The 21,235-nt window shown below is 38.8% G+C and overlaps 1 protein-coding gene across 1 annotated transcript in view; it reads left to right on the top strand.

Annotated features, from left to right (window-relative positions):
• Positions 1-21,235, top strand: part of OTUD4 (OTU deubiquitinase 4) — a 37,747-nt gene that overhangs the window by 8,255 nt on the left and 8,257 nt on the right. The window contains exons 4-14 of the mRNA XM_065877888.1: positions 5,082-5,128; positions 5,827-5,899; positions 7,046-7,127; positions 8,771-8,903; positions 11,740-11,797; positions 12,048-12,165; positions 12,262-12,326; positions 14,770-14,864; positions 15,927-16,027; positions 16,125-16,311; positions 20,149-20,311. Coding sequence (XP_065733960.1) covers positions 5,082-5,128; positions 5,827-5,899; positions 7,046-7,127; positions 8,771-8,903; positions 11,740-11,797; positions 12,048-12,165; positions 12,262-12,326; positions 14,770-14,864; positions 15,927-16,027; positions 16,125-16,311; positions 20,149-20,311 — 1,122 coding nt within the window. The remainder of the gene's footprint in view (positions 1-5,081; positions 5,129-5,826; positions 5,900-7,045; positions 7,128-8,770; positions 8,904-11,739; positions 11,798-12,047; positions 12,166-12,261; positions 12,327-14,769; positions 14,865-15,926; positions 16,028-16,124; positions 16,312-20,148; positions 20,312-21,235) is intronic.

Raw genomic sequence — 21,235 nt, 5'->3', positions numbered from 1 at the left:
GCCATGTAGAATGTTCCCTCATCCCCGGAGGTAATCGCTGTTAAGTTTAAAATGACATTACCAAAGGAAAAAGCTAAGAGAAGGAGTCAGATAGGGAGGAAAGGGAATAATAACATAGGAATAGGGTGTTTGATCAATGTTGGGTGTCTCCCTTCAATTCCCTAACTCTAATTTGAGTGCTTGTTGTGGGCCAAGAATGGCCAGGCACCCGGGAGGCAGAGGTAACTGGGATTTGGATGCTGTTCTCAGGAGTTTCCCTATAGTAGGGAACATCTCATACCAGTGAGAAGGTACATGTGTCGTAAGAAGTATAGGTATGATGCTGTAGGCATTCAATTTTATTCCTGGCTGGGTAGGCAAAGCAGGAGTTTGAGAGTAAGAGGGCACTGGAACTCTGAAGAGCTTCTGGATAAGAAATGCCTAGGGTGAAGGGCATTTCCAGGTAGTGAAAATTGTGCACAAGACAGATAAAGAAAGCAGTTGGGTTTGTGTGGAGCACGGAGCACACGAAGGTGGGAGGTGGTGAGAAATGTCCGAGGGCAGGCTGCGGTGAGCTCACGGGAGAGCATCACTGCCAGCCTCATTAGCTTGGAGCTGATACTTGAGGCCAGCATTTCTCAAAGCATTGCCTACAGGCCATTGCCTCAGGAAAAATGCAGATCCCTGGCCTCTTTTCCAGACCCAAATCTAAGTCTCTGCGCCTGGGGCCTGAGAATCTGGCATTGGGAAGTTTTTCAAGTTTTTTGAGGCAGGAAGTGAGTTATGTTTTGTTCACTGCTTTGAAGTGAGAATAGTGCCTGGTGTTTTTGTTAGCTGGATGGATGGATGGATGAAAGAATCTTGTGTAAAGGTAGTTTGGAGGTGGATGAGACCAGAGGCAGGAAGACTAGTTCCAGTGGTTTTGAAAAATTGTTTAATACACGGAGAAGTGGGCATACTATAGTAAGTGTAAAAAAAGGAAAATAAGTATGGTATCACTCCAGTTTTGGTGACAAATACCCTCTGAAGATCTTTTCTCTAAATCCACTCAAGACTACACTTTTATTTCCGTGATTTTGAAACTGAGTTTTGCCCACAAAAATGGACACAAATTCATTTTCCTGAAGTTTGTAGTTTTTTCCTCTTAGTTTATAAGCCTCTTTGAAGGCAAGAATTATATATTTTGTTGCTTTTGGACTTCCCGTGGTTACCTGTCAATTTGGGGTGCCTGATTGATCAGTTTGTGTGTGTTGAGTGCATGTTAAAGCCGTATTGCATTATATGTAACAGGTAGGAAAGATTAAACACCAGAATGTTAACAGTTCTCTCTAGGTAGTAGTACTACTGGTGATTTTTGTTTCCTTTGTAGAATATGAAGGAAACAACAAAGACCGTTTATTAATTTTTAATCAGAAAAAAAACCCCCACGGTGTCATTTTATAGTCATCTTTGTGCAGCCGTTCAGGCTCTTGGGCTATGAGGGTCCAAGAAAGGACAGCAGAGACATAGTGGGAGTGGAGAGAAGGGGACAGAGGGAGGAAATGAGGCAGTGTGAACTGAACTGAGACTGATGGGGGCGGTCTGCAGGAGCAGGGAGGGCAGGTTGCTGCGATTTTGCACGTGGGACAGGTGTTTCCTTCCCAGGGTGCTGGCCAGCCAGATTTGTTACCCTTAGGGCACCCCCTCCCCAATCCGGTCAAACCTCCTCCAGGTGTTTCGGGTACCAAACAGGGCAGTCGTTTGTTCTTCATTATTAGCAATAAATATTTATGTCTTCCTTTGTTTCTCTTTCTCCCTGACATATGGAATGTATGAAATGAAAAGAGAAATACAGTTGATGGATAAACTCCATTGCTTCATCCAATTCTCAGAGAAAGCATCTTTCTCCTTTTACTTAAAAATACCAGTGGAACATTTTGAAAAATGCCTCCGACTTTTTGCAAGAATAGATTTTTGTCAGCTTTACGTAGGTGAAATTGACATACGGTACATTTTTAAGCTTATAATTTGGTGAAAGTTGACAGATGCATACAGTTGTGTGACTGCCCACAGACATCGTACAGGACGTTTCCATCACCCCACAGAGTTTCTCATGCCCTCCTTCTGCACTTAATCCCCCCATCCCCATATCCACTGATGTATTAAGTTTTGCCTTTTCTAGACCAAAAAAAATGGAATGATATAGTTTATAGTCTTATATGGCTGGCTTCTTTCGCTTAGCATAATGGAAACATTTTGAGATTCATCCGTGTTGTGTGTATCAGTAGTTCCTTTTTTTTTTTTTTCTTTTCTGCGGTACGCGGGCCTCTCACTGTTGTGGCCTCTCCCGTTGCGGAGCAGAGGCTCCGGACGCGCAGGCTCAGCGGCCGTGGCTCAAGGGCCCAGCCGCTCCGCGACATGTGGGATATTCCTGGACCGGGGCCCGAACCTGTGTACCCTGCATCGGCAGGTGGACTCTCAACCACTGCGCCACCAGGGAAGCCCTGGTAGTTCCTTTTTATTGCTGAGTGGTCATTCTCTGTATGGATGTACTGCAGTTTGTTTAGCAGTTTACCAGTTGATGGATATTTGAGTTCTTTCCAGTTTGTGGCTGTTATGATTAAAGCTGCTAAGAATATTTGCTTGCGAGTCTTTCTGTGGGCATGTTTTCTTTTCTCTTGGATTAATACGACTGGGAGTGGAAATGCTGGATCATATGGTAAATTTATGTTTAACTTAATGAGAAATTGCCAATCTGTTTTCCAAAGTGGCTATGACATTTTGCTTTCTCATTAGCAATATATGAGAATTCCAATTGCTCTACATCTTCCTCAACACTCAGTATGCTCAGCCTTTTAAATTGTAGCTGTGTTGGTGGTTGTATAGTAGTATCTCATTGTGATCTTAACTTGCATTTCTCTAGTAATGTTGAGAATCTTTTCATGTGTTTATTTGCCATCCATATATCTTTGTTGGTGAAATGTCTATTCATAGATTTTGTCTTTTTTTTATTACATTGTTTTTATTGAATTATAAGAGTACTTTATATTGAGTATAAATTCTGTACTGGATATATATTCTTCAGTATTTTCTTCCAGTTTGTATCTTGTCTTTTAGTGGTCTTAATAGTGTCTTTTGAGGAACAAAAGTTTGCTTTGATGACTATTTAAGAACATTTAAATTAGTTTTTTTGATACAATGTAGTTCTTGAGTTAAAGTAGATTTTGTAGACACGATGTGCTCTTACCCACAATGAGGAAGTAGATTAAACATCATACAGAGTGCTGAGTAAATAAAATTATGGCCTTAAGGTAGAAGATACTGATAGAACATAGATTTTTTTTTTTAATAATTAAAAATTGACCCTGGTTAGAGAAGACAAGAAGATACAATAGACAAGAAGATAATTCATATATCACATATGATAGATATGTGTACTTAACCAGACTACAACAGAATTTATTCTGAAGATTAAATATTTATAAAATGATACATTATTTGAGAGGTGGTATTTTGTTGACACTAGTAGAATAGTTTTCCATTTTCTAAAGTGGATATATGGATTCTGCATAAAGTGGATATAGCCTGTGTTTGTGATCTAAGCAGACTGGTTTCAGGGAAGGATTTCCTCTATACCAGAGGGTATCTTTTGTAGCAGTTTATGAGAAGCTGGGATTGTTGGGCAGAGGCCTATTTTAAGAAGTCTATTTTAATATATGGCACCCATTTCATTTTGAAAAACAGAGCCAACTTTTGCGAACTATTAAAGTGTAGAGTCTTTGGGGGAAAGATGATTCTTTTCTGAGAGATCAAACCATCCTCTTAAAATCTTTCCGTATCTCAAATTTGTTTTCTTTGAAGGAGAAAGTAGCAGCATTCATTTACCATAGCTCATTATTTTTAGTAGCTCGTGGTATTAAGTCTTCACTAATTTCACAAGTAGTTTAGGAATACATTCTCATGGTGAAAGATTTAATACAGAATGAAGAGTGAAAATCTTTACATTGCCCTCATCTTGAACTTCCTGTCTCCGCTGTCAACTTAGGATATATCCTTCCAGACCTCTTTTTATGAATATATGTATTTTTTGTTTTGCACAATAGGATTATTTCACCAACTTACTTTTTACACATAATAGTCTGAGTGATATTTCCAAGTCAGTTCATCATTCTTTTTGATGATTGCATGATGTTTCCATACATAGTTTGGATGAACCGTAAAATTATTTAATTATTCCTTATCTATTAGTGGAATCTTGGGGCTATCTTTAAAAAAGTTTTTTAAACTATTACAAATAGCTATAGTGGACATCCTTGTGGACATATGAAATACTTTTCATCCTTGTGGACGTATGAAATACTACACTTTTGTGGACGTATGAAATATTTCTTTAGGATAGATTTTTTTTTTTTTTTTCTTTTTGGCTGTGCTGTACAGCATGCATCCCTGGCCAGGGATCGAACCTGTGCCCCCTGCAGTGGAAGCACAGAGTCTTAACCACTGGACTGCCAGGGAACTCCCTAGGATAGATTTATACAAGTTGAATTGCTGGGTCAAAGAGTATATGGATATTTAAATTTTTGATCTATACTGGCCCTTTCCTTCTGAAAAGCTTAAGGACTTAAAAGATTCCCTTAGTACTAGAACTTCTACCACATGTTAAAGTGATTGCTGGGGCACTGCTTTCTTTGTACCTTCAATCATCCTGAAGAGAAAGGACCTGCCCTTTTTCATCCTTCCTGATTCTTGAGTTCTGCTTTGAGTCCACATCCCGTTTTTCTGGGCACGTATCATGTGCTAGGCTCTGTTCTGGGTGCTAGGTTGGAGGGCAGAGTCTTTGCCTTAACAAGTTCTCAACTTAGAGATGCTACTCCGTCATCTTGCCACATCAATAGGAACTCTTATTCTAGCTCTGTTACTAAGGATTTTTGCGACAGAAACTTGGGCTGCTTTTTAGTATATGTTGTTATAGCCTGTTTTATAGAAATGTTTTTATAGTATTCATAATACTAACAATATTAATGAGCTTTTCTAGCTAATTAGATATGTCATATAAAGATATGTATTAAGGTGTTGTAAAAAGTAGGAGACATTTATGTGCCAACTTTTTTTGTTCAATACAGGAATGGGTTGGACAAGTGGAAATAAGTGCCCTTTCTCTTATGTACAGGTGAGCACTGTAATAATGTAGGTAAACAAAAATAAAGTCAGTGGGAAATTAACATGTTCCATTGTAGTCAAGTTGTTAAAATAGCAAAGCAGTTTTATGCCTTGGTTGTAAAGCACCTTTTCTAATGTTCTGCTTTTTTAATTGCATCAGTTAGATTTTGACATTTAGGTATCAATGTATAGAGATTTTAATTTTCCAAATATTTTTGGAATGGAATATAAAAATTTTTCCAGGCCTATAAACTATATCACTTATCATCAGCCTTCTAGAGAAATGATGTCCTACTCTGAAGGCTGGTAGCATTGAACGGCCACTAGAACAAAGGCAAAACACTATATTGTCAATTTTACAACTTTTGCCCATTAGCGGAGCAGGTGAATGCTCTATTTTTTCTTGAAATGTCCTTATAAATATCATCTTCACAATTCCTCTGGTTTTGAGGTCTACTTTTAGAATTATATCTGAACTTATATATATGCAAATTACATTTAAAATTTAATTTTTTTACGAGGATACTTTTATATAAGTATGTTACAGCTTAGTTATTCCATTACTATCTTTTGTTCACTGCTCTATTTCCAGTGCCTAGAATATTGCTTGGTGTATACTGGGCTCTTGAGTGAATGAATGAATGAGTGATTAAATCTCAATTCATGAAATATATTTCATCAGAAGTAATTTCTACATGTTATTTTCAGGAAAGATTTTATAATTTACCGGGAACCAAATGTTTCTCCTTCACAAGTAACTGAAAATAATTTTCCTGAAAAGGTAAGAATTTTTCTAAGTGTTTCTAAAGGATTTAAGTAAAAGAACCACTCAGTTGCCATCTTGACTGCCTAAGCTATAATTTTTAAGTGACTTTTTGAGTTTTTTTAAGTTCCTATTAATCATCCATGAGTTACATTATTTTGTATTTGTTTTTTCCCACAAATCACTATGTTGAACTCTATCATAACATTTTACTAGAGAAAAAAAATTGAGATATTAGTGTATGTGATTAATTAGACTATTACTGTTTTACATCAATATAAACATTAAATAGAAAAGTGACTTGTGAAAATGGGTTCTGCGATTGCATCCACAAATACTTTGGTAATGGTGATGTATTTCCCATTGTAAAGATAATTTACTGGCTAAGGTGCTATTATTCAGTCACAAAGCAGAAGCAACTGAAAAATGATGTGAAGCCTAGAAAGGGGACAAAAACATGATTCATTATTAGAGAACTTTGTTTTGGTATCATCCAGGCCAAGTTGAAGTGTCTTATCACCATGCAAATGGTGGTAAGGGGGCAGGGAACTGAGCGAAATAGACTTTATAAGGACTTACAGGTTTCCAAGGTGCTTGGCTCTGGATCTGGCCTTTCCGGTATAATTTTTGGAATATGATGTAATCTAAGCAAAATCAGTGTGTATTTTTCTTAGCATAAGTGATTGACTTATGCCAATACTCATAAGGTAATACACATAAGACTTACCTATACACATACAATACACACAAGTGATTGACTCTTTAGAAGGTACTTAAAACTGTAAAGCAGAAAAAATTCACCTTTGATTCTGCTTCTTAGAGGTAAGCATTATTAAAGTAAGGTTTTAGAATATTTTCTTAGAGTCTTTTAACCCTCATCTTTAGGTAGTTGAAATCACGTTGTTTTCATATATTGTGTGTGATTTTTGTGATCCCATCAGCATTTCCCCAAGTCATTAGGAACTTTTGATTCATTGGCTGTGTAACATTTCAGCATATGGATGTACCATAGTTGACCACATTGGAGCTTTAGGTTACTTCTAAAATATTCACTTCCTACTAGGAAATTTATGTACTAGTAATTCAGAGATATTAGAGATGTAAGTTGCTATGTAAATGTCATATATGAAGGGCTGAAAAGTGTATTTTATTTTTCCCTTCCAGGTATTACTGTGTTTTTCAAATGGCAATCATTATGATATTGTCTATCCCATAAAGTATAAAGAGAGCTCTGCTGTGTGTCAGTGTAAGTAATCACCCTTGTGCTTATATAGGAAATTTTCTTCCTAAGCATTATAGTCTTAGTGCAAACAAGTCAGGGCAAATGCACTGTTTTGTTGTAAAAATATATTTCTGAGATCCTTAGGTTACCAAAAATGTTAATACTATAATAAAAACTTATTTCAGTAGGGAAAAAAAGGCACTAGTATAGATTAGAGTTTGGCTTGTAAATACAAAGTTATTTTTTCTTGCAGTAATTAATTTCAGTAAAAATGATTTGTATGTGTTTTTAAAGCTGTTAGTGTATAGCTTGAAAATCTAAATGACAGAGGAAATCAAGTATTTGATCGTATTTGGCTCTAGACCTGGGTTTCTTGACCTTGGCACTCTTAATATTTTGGGCCGGATAATTCTTTGTTTTGGGGGTTGTTTTGTGCATTGTAGGATGTTTAGTAGTATCTACTCTGTAGATGCCAATAGCTCTCTCTCTCTTCCTTGTGACAACCAAAAATGTCTCCGGATTTTGCCAAGTATTTCCTGGGAGGATAAAATACCCCTTCCTTCCCCAGTTGAGCATTACTGCTGTGGTAGCTCCTTCCTGCCTTCTTAACTTTATCTCCTTTATCATCTATTATGACAAAGTGCACATGACTCATACAAAGCCGTGGTGCTGGGCATGTGATGGGCATTTTTCCTCTGTTCTTTAGCTGGGGGTGACCAGTAAAGACATGTGTAATGTAAAATTTTAAATTGATCTATTTGAGATATGGGAGTCTAGCTGTCTGTATCCTGGGCTGTGTCCTCCACCTGTCCCAGCTAGTCAAAATCTGGACATTTCAGCTTTGGGAAGGACAGCTCATGGTGCCTACCTTTCCTGTACTTCTCAGAACCTGTGGTTTGGATGATATTGGGATGGATGCAAGGTGGTCTGTGAGAAAGGGGGTCTCTTGCGGACTCGTTTAGGGGGGTGGGCACCATTGTCGATGAATTCTTCGTGGACTTGTTTGGGTAAGGTTCAAAGTGAGAATCCTGAACTCCCATGTGTAGGTTCTGAATGTTTGGTAATATATATTTCTGTGTTTTCTGGAATTTGTTTTTTTTTTTCTTCTTTTTTTAAAGCAAAGAAGTTGTCTAAATATGCTTCAGTGGCTGCTGAGAATACATTTTACAATGGTTTCTCTTAAGTCCATTATGAAAAGTTAACTTCTTTCTATCAATCTTAATGTTCCTTACGTTTTCCATTCAAGCCTCTTCAGGTTGGGCAGGTTGTGTGACATCTCTAGTTGTCAGTTTCTTCATGTGTACAGTTAGAATAAGAACATTTCACTGTGCTGGCATTAAATATGAAGGTGGTATGTAAAGGCTTAGCACAGTGTGTGGGATGTAGTCATTGCTCACTGTGCATGTTTAATTTTATCATACTTGGTTCAAAGTTGTGATACCTTTTTGTGTTATTGTTTTAAAAATGTCAGTATATTATATAATGATTTTTGAACTAATTAACTGCAAAGACAGAAATCTAGTTCCTCTCTATCTAGGTAACTTTCTGATTAAATTGTGTTATTGCTCATAAGGTGTTACAGGTATTTAGTTAGGATTTGGAAGCCCGGGCTTTTCAAACGTAAAGTGAGTTAATATTGTGTAACATCTCTCTTTTGTTAATTGCAGCTCTGCTTTATGAATTGTTGTATGAGAAGGTATTTAAAACCGATGTTAGTAAAATCTTGATGGGACTAGACACGTCTGAAGTAGCTGATGAAAACAACAGTGAAATATCAGATTCAGAGGATGACAGTTGCAAGTAAGAGTGAATTTCAGTCCTAAAATATCTTTGTAGTGCCATACAAAGAAACAGTTCAGTAAATGCTCCTGCATGGAGTAGCCTCACATATTGAGGTATTATGGTATTCCTGAAATACAGCAATACAGAAACTTACGCAGTAAATTTCTTTTTTCCTGCCACTAATTTTATCTCATTTCTATTATAGGACCGTTTCTTTTGAAAGTTGATTTTGTTTGTTTCTTTGTTTGGTTTTGCTAAGCATCTATTTCTGTGTAATCGTGATGCACATATCTCTGAAATAGATTTGGTCCTGCCTATATGTGTGTATATTCTAAAATTTTAAGGTTAACCTGTCAATTGTTTACATATCCAGTGATGAAAACGGCCATTTTGATTTCCTTGACTTTCTTTTATTGTTTTCTTTCTTAGATAATGCTGCCTCCTTTTCTTTTTATATAATAAAAATCCCAAGTTGGGGTATAAGTATGTGAACAGCTCTGGATAATGCCTTTGTTTATGTTGCGAATAAACACCTTTTAACTTAGAGTCTGCAGCTTATTTTTCTTTTCCACTTAAGACATATAGGGTAGTGGTTAAGAGCTTGGGCTGTGGACATCCTAACCTGGTTTCATTCCTGGCTTCCTGCCAACTAACTGAACTTGGGGCAAGTTACCTAAATTCACTAAGAAGCCTCAATTCTATAGGTATCAAATGAGGATATATTAGTATTTCTTTAAAGTGGAGAATGTATAAGAATTAAATGAGATAACATGTAGAATGCACAGCCTAGTTCCTAGGTATAGCATCCAACGTATATTAGTTTTTTTTGTTTTTTTTTTTAAATAAATTTATTTATTCATTTATTTATTTTTGGCTGTGTTGGGTCTTCGTTTCTGTGCGAGGGCTTTCTCTAGTTGTGGCAAGCGGGGGCCACTCTTCATCGCGGTGCGCGGGCCTCTCACTGTCGCGGCCTCTCTTGCTGCAGAGCACAGGCTCCAGACACGCAGAGCTCAGTATTTGTAGCTCACGGGCCCAGCTGCTCCGTGGCACGTGGGATCTTCCCAGACCAGGGCTTGAACCCGTGTCCCCTGCATTGGCAGGCAGACTCTCAACCACTGCGCCACCAGGGAAGCCCCGTATATTAGTTTTTATCAGTGATGTTAAGAAGCTTACTCTGTATTTTATAAGAACCGACCTGTTTCATTCTTGGTGAAGCTAAAAGTATATCATTCCTTTTGTATGAGAGTATGAAAGTACCCGTCATGGTGTCACATACTGTGAAACTAGAGAAAAATAAAATTAAGCCTCAGGATATCTAATTCTTTATTAAGCACTTAAATATATCTCTATTTGTAATTCCCAGCATTTCTTGAATTAAACTGTAGACCCTGATTGAAAATTCGGTTGACTACCATTTTTACATAAGAAAGAAATGAGTCAGATTAAAATCTGGGTCTGCCATTGTAAATTTAATCCTAGAATAGACGAACTAACTTTGCACAGATGGAAATTCTGCTGCATGGTTTTCTCCAGGTGCCTAGTACGATTAAGGCATGTCATTGAGCATAGGGGAATTTTGAGGGAGAATGAATAACTAGCTTGTTGTAGCTTATTAACTTTACTTGGTGTGTGGGGACTTCCAGCAGATGCCCTTTGGTTGCTGCTGCAGTTTTAGCAACAGCTGGGTCTGGGATGGCAGCTGGCAGGTGAAGTAGGCGAAGCATGGAGTAGAGGCTAGTAAGCTGGAGAAGTGTACCAGGGATGCTGTGCTTATTGTAATGATCAGTTTTCCTCTTTATACTATATTATTGAAGCCCTTGGAACATGGAAGCCTTTCTAATTAATTTTTTCTTGCATTATTAGGATTTCCTTTCACTTGTGTCATGTCTGGCTTAGGGAGGACCAAGCTTCATTTAGGGAAGAATGCTACATAATCATGGCGAGACAGATAGGCATGGTCTGTAATATCCAGGCCCTGTGCTCCTGTGCCTGGATCTCTTCACATTCATATTGATCAATCCTGAAGTATTAGAAATTAGGGTGCTTGTTTAGTCCAGACTCTAAATACTTGGAGTCTCTTAAATATTGCTGCATTTAAGGGTATAGATTTGGAGATTGTCCTAAAGACTAGAGATTGATTTATTAAGGAGGAGGAATTATACGACAGAAGAGTACAGGTAGCCTCTCACCTCATCACCCACTCAACTTGCCATCAACTTGTCCAGCCTCTTGCCTACCCCCGGGTCTTTGCACTTGCTGTCCCTTCTGCTTGGAATACTAAATAGCCTATGGTTTGCTGTCTCATCACATTTAATTCTTTATTGAAAAAGGCATCTTCCTTCATCCCATTTTTTATTATTTGATCCTAGGTCTCAAAAAATTTTTCCTACCTTTTTTCCCCCCAGAGCACTTAGCAGCATTTAACATACTGATTACTTATTTAGTTGTTGTCTACTCTTACCTGATTGTATATCTTGTTGTAGCGGAATATTTTGTTTAATGGAGCCTCATCTATATTTTGAAAGGAAATTTTTACATTAAATGTTTTTATGAACTCAATTATTCTACCAACCCAAATTTCATAGTTTATTTCTGTTTCTCTCTTCTTGATCGAGTCAGTAAGAATTACTGATAAAAATCTTTGATCTATATACATACACACGTAAACATATGTACATATATACATATATATGTATATATGCACAGTTATACTAAAACTTGTTTGAGCTCCTTGGAATATATAATAGCGTTGAGTTTTTGGAATATAACTGGGATTTTATATGACATTAGAACAAGTTAATTGCATGCAAACATTTTTGTGCTCCTAGTGATGGCTGTATTTCTTCCTTTGTAGGAGTAAAACTACCACTGTTAATGATGTGAATGGATTTAAATCTTTGTCAAGTGATCAGGTATTTTTATTTAATGGTTTTTAACTACCTCTTCAGTATAAGAAAGTATATGAATTTATAGTCTTAATTGTTTTTCTCTTTTCTGGTACATTTTCAATAGAGTCAGGATCATCTACTAGTAAGACATTCTTTGGTGGCCTCTTAAACTTTTAAAGTTTTCTTCTTCATTTGATTTTACTCTTATACATATCTCGAACATGTTTTGAAAGCATTTCTGTGTTGATTGGACTTCCTGACTTTGTTTATTTAGCACCCGAAAAGCAATGGGAACTCTCCTAGCCTTCCTTTGTCTAGAAAGGTTCTTAAGTCACTCAGTCCAGCAGTCTATAGAAATGTGGAATATGAAATTTGGCTGAAGTCTAAACAAGGTGAGTTAAAAAAAGTCTGTGTATTTTCCGTAAATTTGCTTTGAGGCCCTTGGAAATGATTATGTCGACTTGATATAATGCTGCTATTCTTCACAGCGCAACAAAACCATGATTATTCCATTGCTGCTGGCTTACAGTATGAAGCTGGAGACAAATGCCACGTAAGTGATTACGTAGAGGAAGTAGAGATTTTACTTGAAATCTTATTTATTGTAATAGGAATCAAGAAAACAGCTCAAGTTTGGATGTGTTGTTAATTTGGGATTTCAGAATATATTGTGTGTACATTTTAATGGTTATAAATATTTAGCTTTTGAATACATTACCAAAGTCAAATATATCTAAAACCATGGCATCCCATCACATGATCTTTAAAACAATTTAGTCTTTGCTATTACTTGCTTCAAAGAAGTAACAGTAACATTTTAGATTTTTAGTTATTTTCGTTACAGTTGACATTGATTCAAACTTGACATTATAGGTCAATTTGGTTTATGGAAGGCATCCTGGAAGATTCTGATAATACACAGTTTTTTGTTGGATTGAGATAAGAAAGTGAACAGTAAGAGAAGTTTTTGCCATTTACTTTGAATAAGCTGCTGCTTTGGGCTTAAAACTGTTGATTTTTAAGGGGGAAAGTTGTGTTAGATCAGTGTTTCTTACGTGGAGTGATTTTGCACCCCTACCTCCCATTTAGCAATGTCTGCAGACATTCTTATTGTTACAGCAGGGAAGGTGCGACTGGTATCTAGTGGGTGGGGGCCAGACGTCCTAGAACGCACAGGACGGCACCCCAGCAAAAAATCATCTGGTCCCAAGTGTTAATAATGCCAAGACTGGAGAAACCTTTATGAAAAAATATTACTCTTTCTAAAACAAAAACAACACACACACACACAAAAAATAATTGTTATTTGGAAGATAATTTTCATCAAAAATGATCTTCATCAAAAAGTGTTGCCTTTTTAAAACTATTTTAAAATAGCCATTGACAAACATTTCTTCTTGACTTGTGGAGGAAACACTTGTTTCCTTGGTGATAAAGTCGTTTGTGAGAAGTGTCTGGGGGACCAGGATTATTTCTGGAGGTCAGTGACAGACTTTACCTTAAGAACTTTTAATAGTGTTCTCATTTGGGGGTATTTTTAAAGGAGAGGAAGAAGAGGATACAATTCATTTAGGTTCTTCCATACACGATTGTCAGAAATGTGCCCTAATCACAGAACAGAATTGGGGAATCTTTTACTATAGAGATTTGGGGAACTTGGAACAGAACAAACGAGAAGAGTAAAGCCAGGGCTTAGGGCACTCCCTCCCTCCCTAACCCCACTCAGTAGAGAAGAGAAGATTGCTTGTTTTATGCTGCATCGCTAAAATTATGTTACTTGTTATTTTAAATCAAGCATATTTGCTTTGAGATTTCAGTTGCTTTTGTAAGGCAGATGCTGTTGATAAGGTAGATGGTAAAGCAGGTACTGGTTTTAATTTTTTCCTTTTTAGAGTACTTTCTTTCTATTTCTACCCCTTGACTATTTCACTTGGATAAAATTTAATTGAAATTTTATTACGGAAGCTGCTGTGACTCAAAGGTGACTTTTATTTACTCAGGCAAGCTTGTAAATGTAGTTTAAACTTCGAATAAAAACTAACTTCAGAAGAATACTTCTTAAACTCTGGAAGAGAGGAAAGCAGTGTCCTGCTGTGACTGAAGGACGAAACCTTGGCTTGAGGACTTTGATCCACGGTTGGCCGTTCCTCTGCGTCTGGGTGTGGAGGGCTGACTATACTGTGCTGTTTCACATAAGGGAGTCGAGCATCCAGGGGTTCTGGAACCAGTTCCCCGCGGATGCCGAGGGCCAACTGTACTGATAAAAAAGGCGGAGGTGGCTTCACGCAGGGCTGTGTCCATCAGGCTCCCAGTGCAGTGCTTAGGGGCGCCCTGTGCTGTGTGTGCCGTTTGACTGCAGGAGGAGACCTAAAGGCTTATCGTCCTCTTAAGATTTGCTGTTGTGTAATAACCAACTGTATGTCAGAGAAGAGATGATGGATCTGTTTTTAGGGAGAAGAAGGTCACATTTACATGTGACAATAATGTAAATATTGGAAGAGTGAGAAGACAATAGTGATTTTAATAATAGTTGTTCTCCTCTGTTGAGTGGTTGCTGTGTGCAGGCTGGTGTCCTTTATATATATCATGTGTACCTCATTCCACCTCCATGGGTCCTATGATGTAGGTACTATAATTAGCCCCATCTTACATATGAGGACACTGAAGCATGAGATAAGTCACTTGCCCAAGGTCATATTGCTGGTAAGTAGAAAAGCGGGGCCTGGAATCCTGGTGTGTGGTGCTGCCACAGCCCTGCCTTCAGAACCAAGACAATTTAGAAAAAACTTGGAAGAGTAAACAAAAGTATTTTGGATGGAGGTACCTAGGTCTGGGAGGTCAGAGACAATATTATTGTGTACCTTTTGAACTTCGTTTTGTTTTTAACTCTATATGTTCATTTTCTCTTTCGTTGAAATTGAAATAACAGTTTAAAAACTGATGGTTGATGCGAAAGAATCAGGTGACTGATTTTTCTTTGCGGAATCGTTCAACAGGTTAGGTTGGATCACAATGGAAAATTTTCTAATGCAGACTTTCAAGGGGTTCACTCTGAGAACGGGCCAGTTTTGGTCGAAGAACTTGGAAAGAAGTATGTACTGCTCTTCAGCTAAGGTGTTGATTCACCGTCTCTTCCACTTAGCCTAATGTATAATCGTGAGCATTTCTAAATGTCCCTGTGTATTTGCAGATTCATTTAAATGTATTGCCTGTGTGTAGAGAAATATGTTTGTGTAGATCTTGTAGAAAAAGTAGTTTGAGTTCAAATTTAGTGTTATCCGTGTTAAGGTATTTTAAATAAATATTTGTTTTGTTGCTTACTGTTTAAAATGTGCCGTTCTTCACTAAGGCAATTTGGAAAATCAACTGTATTGTAGCTGTGAAGTGGGGACTTTGGAGGACAGGGACCACATTCATTTCTAATTTCATTCATTGCTGCCTTGTGTGCAGTCTTCAGTAAATGGTTATCTGATGGAGGAATGAAATACTTGCTATTATACAGTGTTACTTAGAGCAGCTTTTGTTTCAGTTGCTGCTGCCTTTAGTAGAGGAAAAGGCAGTAAATCACACCTAAACTTTACTGTGGAAAATGTCAAACATACACATATGTGAGGAGGATAGTCCAGTGAACCCCAATGTAATTATCGCCCTATTTTAACAACTAACAGCAGGTTTGGCAGTCTTTTCTGATCTCTTCTCCCTAACCCCTTTAAAAAAGATGCGAGTGGAATTAGAATATTTGAAAGCAAATCCCAAACATCACACCGTTTCTCATAGACACATAGATACCTCTGTGTGTCTCTAACACAGTAAAGACTCCTCGCTTCCTCGTCCTTAGCTACAGTACTTTCATCACATCTCACAGAGTAATAGTCTTTCCTTCTTTATCTAATCTTTTGCTTAGGTTATGATTACGGCCTTTTAGTCTTCTGTCCTTGTAGGTTAGAAAATGTGCTTTTGATTTATGTCGTCTTACTTGATTAGAGTTAATCTGGGTTGCTGAATGCTTTGTACTTTAATGTGTTTTCAATGTAAGAACTAAACCTGGGAGTTCTTAGGTAAACGGAAAGTAAAATATTTCTGCAGAATACTTAAGTGGATAGTCTTGGGGGAGCACGATAAATTACTGCAAGTCTTTTCCTTCCTTTTAAAGACTCTCCCCGAAGAACCTCAGACCGCCTTCCTCAGAAAGCTGGAACACGGTGGCAGGGAAGAAGATGAAAAAACCTCCTTCCGGACAGAATTTCCATTGTGGTAGGAGCACGCCAGGTTACCCTTCCTTTGGGGAGGGGATGGTGCTTGGGGGTGTCTATAATGGGAAGATTACGAGGCAGTTTGGCTCTTGCCACAGATGCGGACTACAGAGGGCCCAAGGCCCCGGCGAAGCCAGGAAAAGCCCCGCCCACGCTGCCACCTCGCCTGCAGCACCCTCCGGGGCTGAGGCAGCGCGCGCCCCCCGGCCACTCTGCAGCACCGCAGTCTCAGAAGCCCTCCAGTGAGCACAGAAGTCTGAGCAGGACACCCACACAGGCCGCAAGGTAACCGTCCCGAAGGCAGGAGAGCTAGAAACTAAGTGAGAAGCATCTCTTCTACTTTCTGCGTCACATGCTTTTAAAAAGTCGCAGTTTTTGTTCGTATACTTGTCTACAGCGTGACATTAAAAGTATTGTTGATAGAATAACGTGAGGATTTCAGTTCTTTATAACTCTCTTTAAACAAATCAAAGTAATTTGGTAGGGTCAGACACCTTTGTTTTTGAGTAACTTTTTTCAGATGATTTAGATCGTAACCTGGCACCTCAGAGTTTTCCGGTAGCTTGTAATGTGTTAAGTACTGAATTCCAAACTGCAGCCCTAATTGCTTGCAGGGTGAGGATATTCCCCTCTACATAGGAACTTAAATCAACCAAAATGGTCAGCCTGCTTTGTTCCGACAAGTTTGGATCGTTGGTTGTAATGTGTCGAATACTGAACAGGTTGCCGTGGCCGTGAATTACCAGCATTCCTACCGAATACGCGGAGGCACGTGAACTTCAGGGTCATAGTTTCCTGTGCCGTGGATTTAAATTTTTCCCTAATCTGCCCTTCCTTGGAGTAGTAGTTACAGAGTAGCTTATATTCTTTGGGGGAGCTTTATTTGAGAAGGTGTGTCTTAAGTGGAGGCTGTCCTCTTCTTGTGAACTTGGCCACGTCTCCTGTGGGTGCTTGTGGCTCACCTTCCCCATCCAAGCTTGATCTCCCCGATCATCTGAACAGCTCTAGCATCTTCTTATGTGCTTGCTAAGCTCTGGTCTTCAGTTTCTTTATTTTTGGCATTTGGGCATTCCCCTCTCTTGGGAACGTACTTAACATTTTGTCATTAAAGACAGTTTATGTAACATCTTTAAGACAGAGTTGTAGGTTCTTAGGCTGACGTGGTACCAATACTGTGTAGTAGTTTCCTGGGGCTGTGGTAGCATAGTACCACAGACTGGCTTAAAGCAACAGCAGTGTACTCTCATACAGTCCTGAAGGTTGCAAGTCTGAAATCAAGGTGTCAGTAGTGCCGTGCCCTCTCTGAAGGTTCTAGGGGAGAGTCTGTTCCAGGCCTCTCCTACTTCTGGTGTTGTCCACAGTCCTTCGTGTTCCTTGGCTTGTAGATGTATCGCTCCAGTCTCTGCCTGCATCGTCACGTGTTCTCCTCCCTGGGTGTCTGTGTCTCTTCTAGTAAGGAACCAGTTATAGTGGGTTTAGGGCCCACCCTACTCTGCTATGATCTCATCTTAATGGCATTACTTCTGCAGAGACCCTATTTATAAAGTCACATGCACAGATACGGGGGGTTAGGACTTGAACGTATCTTTTTTGGGAGATGCAATTCAATGCATAACAAATACCAGTACTTCACATCCATTACAGTTTTTTTAATTGAGCCAGCTGTTCAGGATAGCAAATTAATTGATATTGTTCAAAATCCAAAACACTGAAAAGTTTGTTCTGATAATTCTCCTTCCTATCCCTGTTGTCCCAGTTGTCTAGCTTCCTCTGCAGAGGCATCCAGTGTTAACAGATTCTTGTGTATCCTTGAAGGGATGCTTATATGTGTGTAAAAAGTACATATGTATTCATAATCCAGTTATCCAAAAGTTCTAATGAGAACAGATGATTAAAAATCAATCATAAGAAAGAATTCCCTCATCCCTCAAGGGTGGTCACTAGATAACACAACCCTGAGAAATGGCCTGGGTACAGAGTAATCAGGGCCACGTGTTCTTGGCACACCCGGCAACAGTGTGCAGGGGCATTCGGGGCCCACGGTGGGTTCGCCTCCCCCAACAGATAGCACTTATGTCACTGAATCACCTAGTTGTGGCTGAAGTCTGATGTGTGGACATTGACCAGACTCCACTAGCATCTGGTGGTATTTTACCTAGTACAGGCAAAGTACCTAAGAGGACTAACTTACTTTGAATATTAGCTTTGGAAACCTAAAAATGTGAAGTCAGTATAGGAAGGTCGTGGGCAGAAATGAGATTTTTCTTTTTAATAAAATTCTCATTTTTTAGTGGACTAGAAGAGCCTTTTTTTCTCTTGAACAGAGGATACGCTTTAATGTCTTAAAGTTTTAAAAAAAGAACGTACACAGACTACCAAATGACTGATTTAAATACACTTTTGTTTACCACAAACTGAATTTTTATCCAGTGTGTTTCTAGTGTTTTGTCCAGTCTGTTAGGAATTAGAATGATCAAGGCAGACGTGGTCCTCTTCTTGTTTATGTGTTAGCTACCTGTTACTTGCTGTATAAAACACGTGATGGCAGAAGGCAGTGGAGAGTACATAGACATAAAGCTTTGGAGAATTTTGGCACTGCGATTGATCATGTGCGAACGTAGTTGCACTTGCAGTTAGTAAGCCCTCTAGCCTGTGGGAGTGAGAATGAATTTTACTAGTGTGTTAAATTTAGAGAGTGCTGATGGTTGAATATTAAAAGTAAGATTCTAAAAAATTCTAATCAAAATTTAGGATTTTATAGCTAACACTCCAGTGGATTTAAGTCCATTAGAATTTATCTTGACTTCATTTCTAATATTTCACACATTGGTTTGGAATTCTCATTATAGAATAAAAAGAGCAGTGATGTTGGGCACGAGACCTTCATGACCTCTCGCTTTTTAAATTTCTTTCTCATTGATATTGTCTCTTCCTTTGGAGAAAACAAAACAAAGTGTAACAAAAACCAAGCAGGACTGCCACGTATGCTTTCATTACGCAGGTGCCGAAAATGATAGACGTGTCCACGCTGAATATTTCCCCTCCCGCTAGGCTCAGGATAGGAAGGTTCTCTGTGGCGCGCGAGGGTGAGACGTGGGCTTCGGGTGATGGGGCGCAGAGGTTAGGGAGTATTGACTTTCTGGAGACTCCTGGCACTAGCTGAGTCATCTTGGGAGTCTGACCACTGGGGTTTGAGAAGGACTGGTCTAAGATTGAGGGTCCAGGTTTGCTCCCCTGTTTTTTTCCCTAATACTTGGGGGTTGACATGTGCCCCATTGGAATTAGGGTGTGATTTTAAGTGGGACTGAGGACATGAAATGGCTGTTCTTGATTTCAGAGGTAGGAGAATCAGATGGTATCAGTTGTGTCCTTCCCACTCTTTCTAGGGAGCTGCATCTCTTCAGTGTATTTTCCCTGGTGGCTTTGGGTTTTCATTTCCCACTGTTGTGGAACTATTAGACAGAGTGTAGAAATAGTATTCATATTGCCTATAATAATTTTAATTCATATAAAAATGTTAGGGTTATGTTATAGGCTACTAGACTCTATTCATGAATTTTTTTGTCTCCTTTGACCAAAGTTATTGAAATGACAGCAGTCTTATCTGTAGTTAGTATCTAGCCTGGTGCATTTTTTTTCTTCTTTTCACCTTTCATCCTCCCTTGGTAGTGTCATTAAAAAGCAGGAAGATGGTCGGTGGTGTGTTTTTGAACGTTGTCCTTTACTTAGAACAGAAAATCAGAGTGCTTTTGAGGCCTAAACTAGTAACCTTCCCTTTCCTTCGAAAGAGAATTCTTATGAAAGTATTGGAATATGGCGTAAAGAAAATACACAGTGCTTACATTTATGCCTTTCTGTATCACTTGGAAGTGAGTTACATTTTTCTTTTCTTTCCACCCTATTTTAAGGTTGTCTTCTTGACTCTGAAATGTAGCCTAATGCTCCAGGGGCTTCCGTTTCCTAAACATTTATTAATCAGGCAGCTAAAAGTTCTGTAATCTCACAGTGTAGCTAAACTGGTCAAATATTTGAATTGCTCAAAGCGTTGATTTATATTATTTTAGGTACTCAGTACATTTTGTCTTTTTTTTTTTTTCATGACAAGAATGTTTTATTTGACAGGAAACCTGATCGTGAGAGAGCTGAGGATTTTGATGCCACGACTCGAGACTCTAACTATTTTGGCCTCTCTCCGGAAGAGCGCAGAGAGAAGCAAGCTATAGAAGAATCTCGTTTACTCTATGAGATTCAGAACAGGGATGAACAGGCTTTCCCAGCCCTTTCCGTATGTATATAAAAAGGGATTTTAAAAGTTATCCTTCAGAAGTCTTTCTTAATATAGTTTTTGTATTAAGCCATAGTTTTAAATGGTAGACTAATAGTTTTTAAACTGAAAGATACCTTGGTGATTATGCAGCTACCCCTCCTTTTCATCTTCATGAGTAAGGTGAGGTCTAAAGATATTTCTAGTTGGTGGCAGAGTTGAGGCAAGTAATAAATTGGTTATCTCACTTTAAGTTTAGTATTTTCTTTTTTTCAAAAAATTTATTTTATTTTTGGCTGCGTTGGGTCTTTGTTGCTGCACGTGGGCTTTCTCTAGTTGCAGCGAGCAGGGGCTACTCTTCGTTGCACTAGCCCGTTGCACGGGCTTCTCATTGTATGGCTTCTCTTGTTGCAGAGCACAGGCTCTAGGCACGCAGGCTTCAGTAGTTGTGGCTCGTGAGCTTAGTTGCTCTGCGGCACGTGGGAATCTTCCTGGCCCAGGGCTTGAACCCTTGTCCCCTGCATTGGCAGGCAGATTCTTAACCACTGCGCCACCAGGGGAGCCCTAGTATTTTCTTTTGAACCAAAACTCGTTTGTTTTTGCTAGACAAAACCAGTAACTTTCCCTAAGCAGTAGAGGTTCATGATTCAGTTAACGAGATATATCTGTAAAACCGGAAAACTCTTTTCAGTGTCCCTTATTAAACATACCAGGACAAGATTAACCTAGTACATATAAATAAGAGCTGTTGTTCACAGTGGTCACTGTTGGAGGTGGTAGTACATGCAGCCCTGTGGCTTTGCCCTTGCTCCCTGTGTCAGACGCTGGGCTGTGATGGATGCTTCTCTGATGAGACGAGTGTTCCCTACCTTTAAGTTTCTTACTTCTTTTGGGGGGAGTCAGAAGGGAAAACGGTTCTTGTGTAGTGTGAAGTAAATGCTGTGT

This window comes from Phocoena phocoena, chromosome 5, assembly GCF_963924675.1.
Source record: "Phocoena phocoena chromosome 5, mPhoPho1.1, whole genome shotgun sequence".
NCBI classification, from domain to species: Eukaryota; Metazoa; Chordata; class Mammalia; order Artiodactyla; family Phocoenidae; genus Phocoena; species Phocoena phocoena.
Note: the sequence above shows the minus strand (reverse complement) of the source record. Positions and strands in the feature narration are given on the sequence as shown.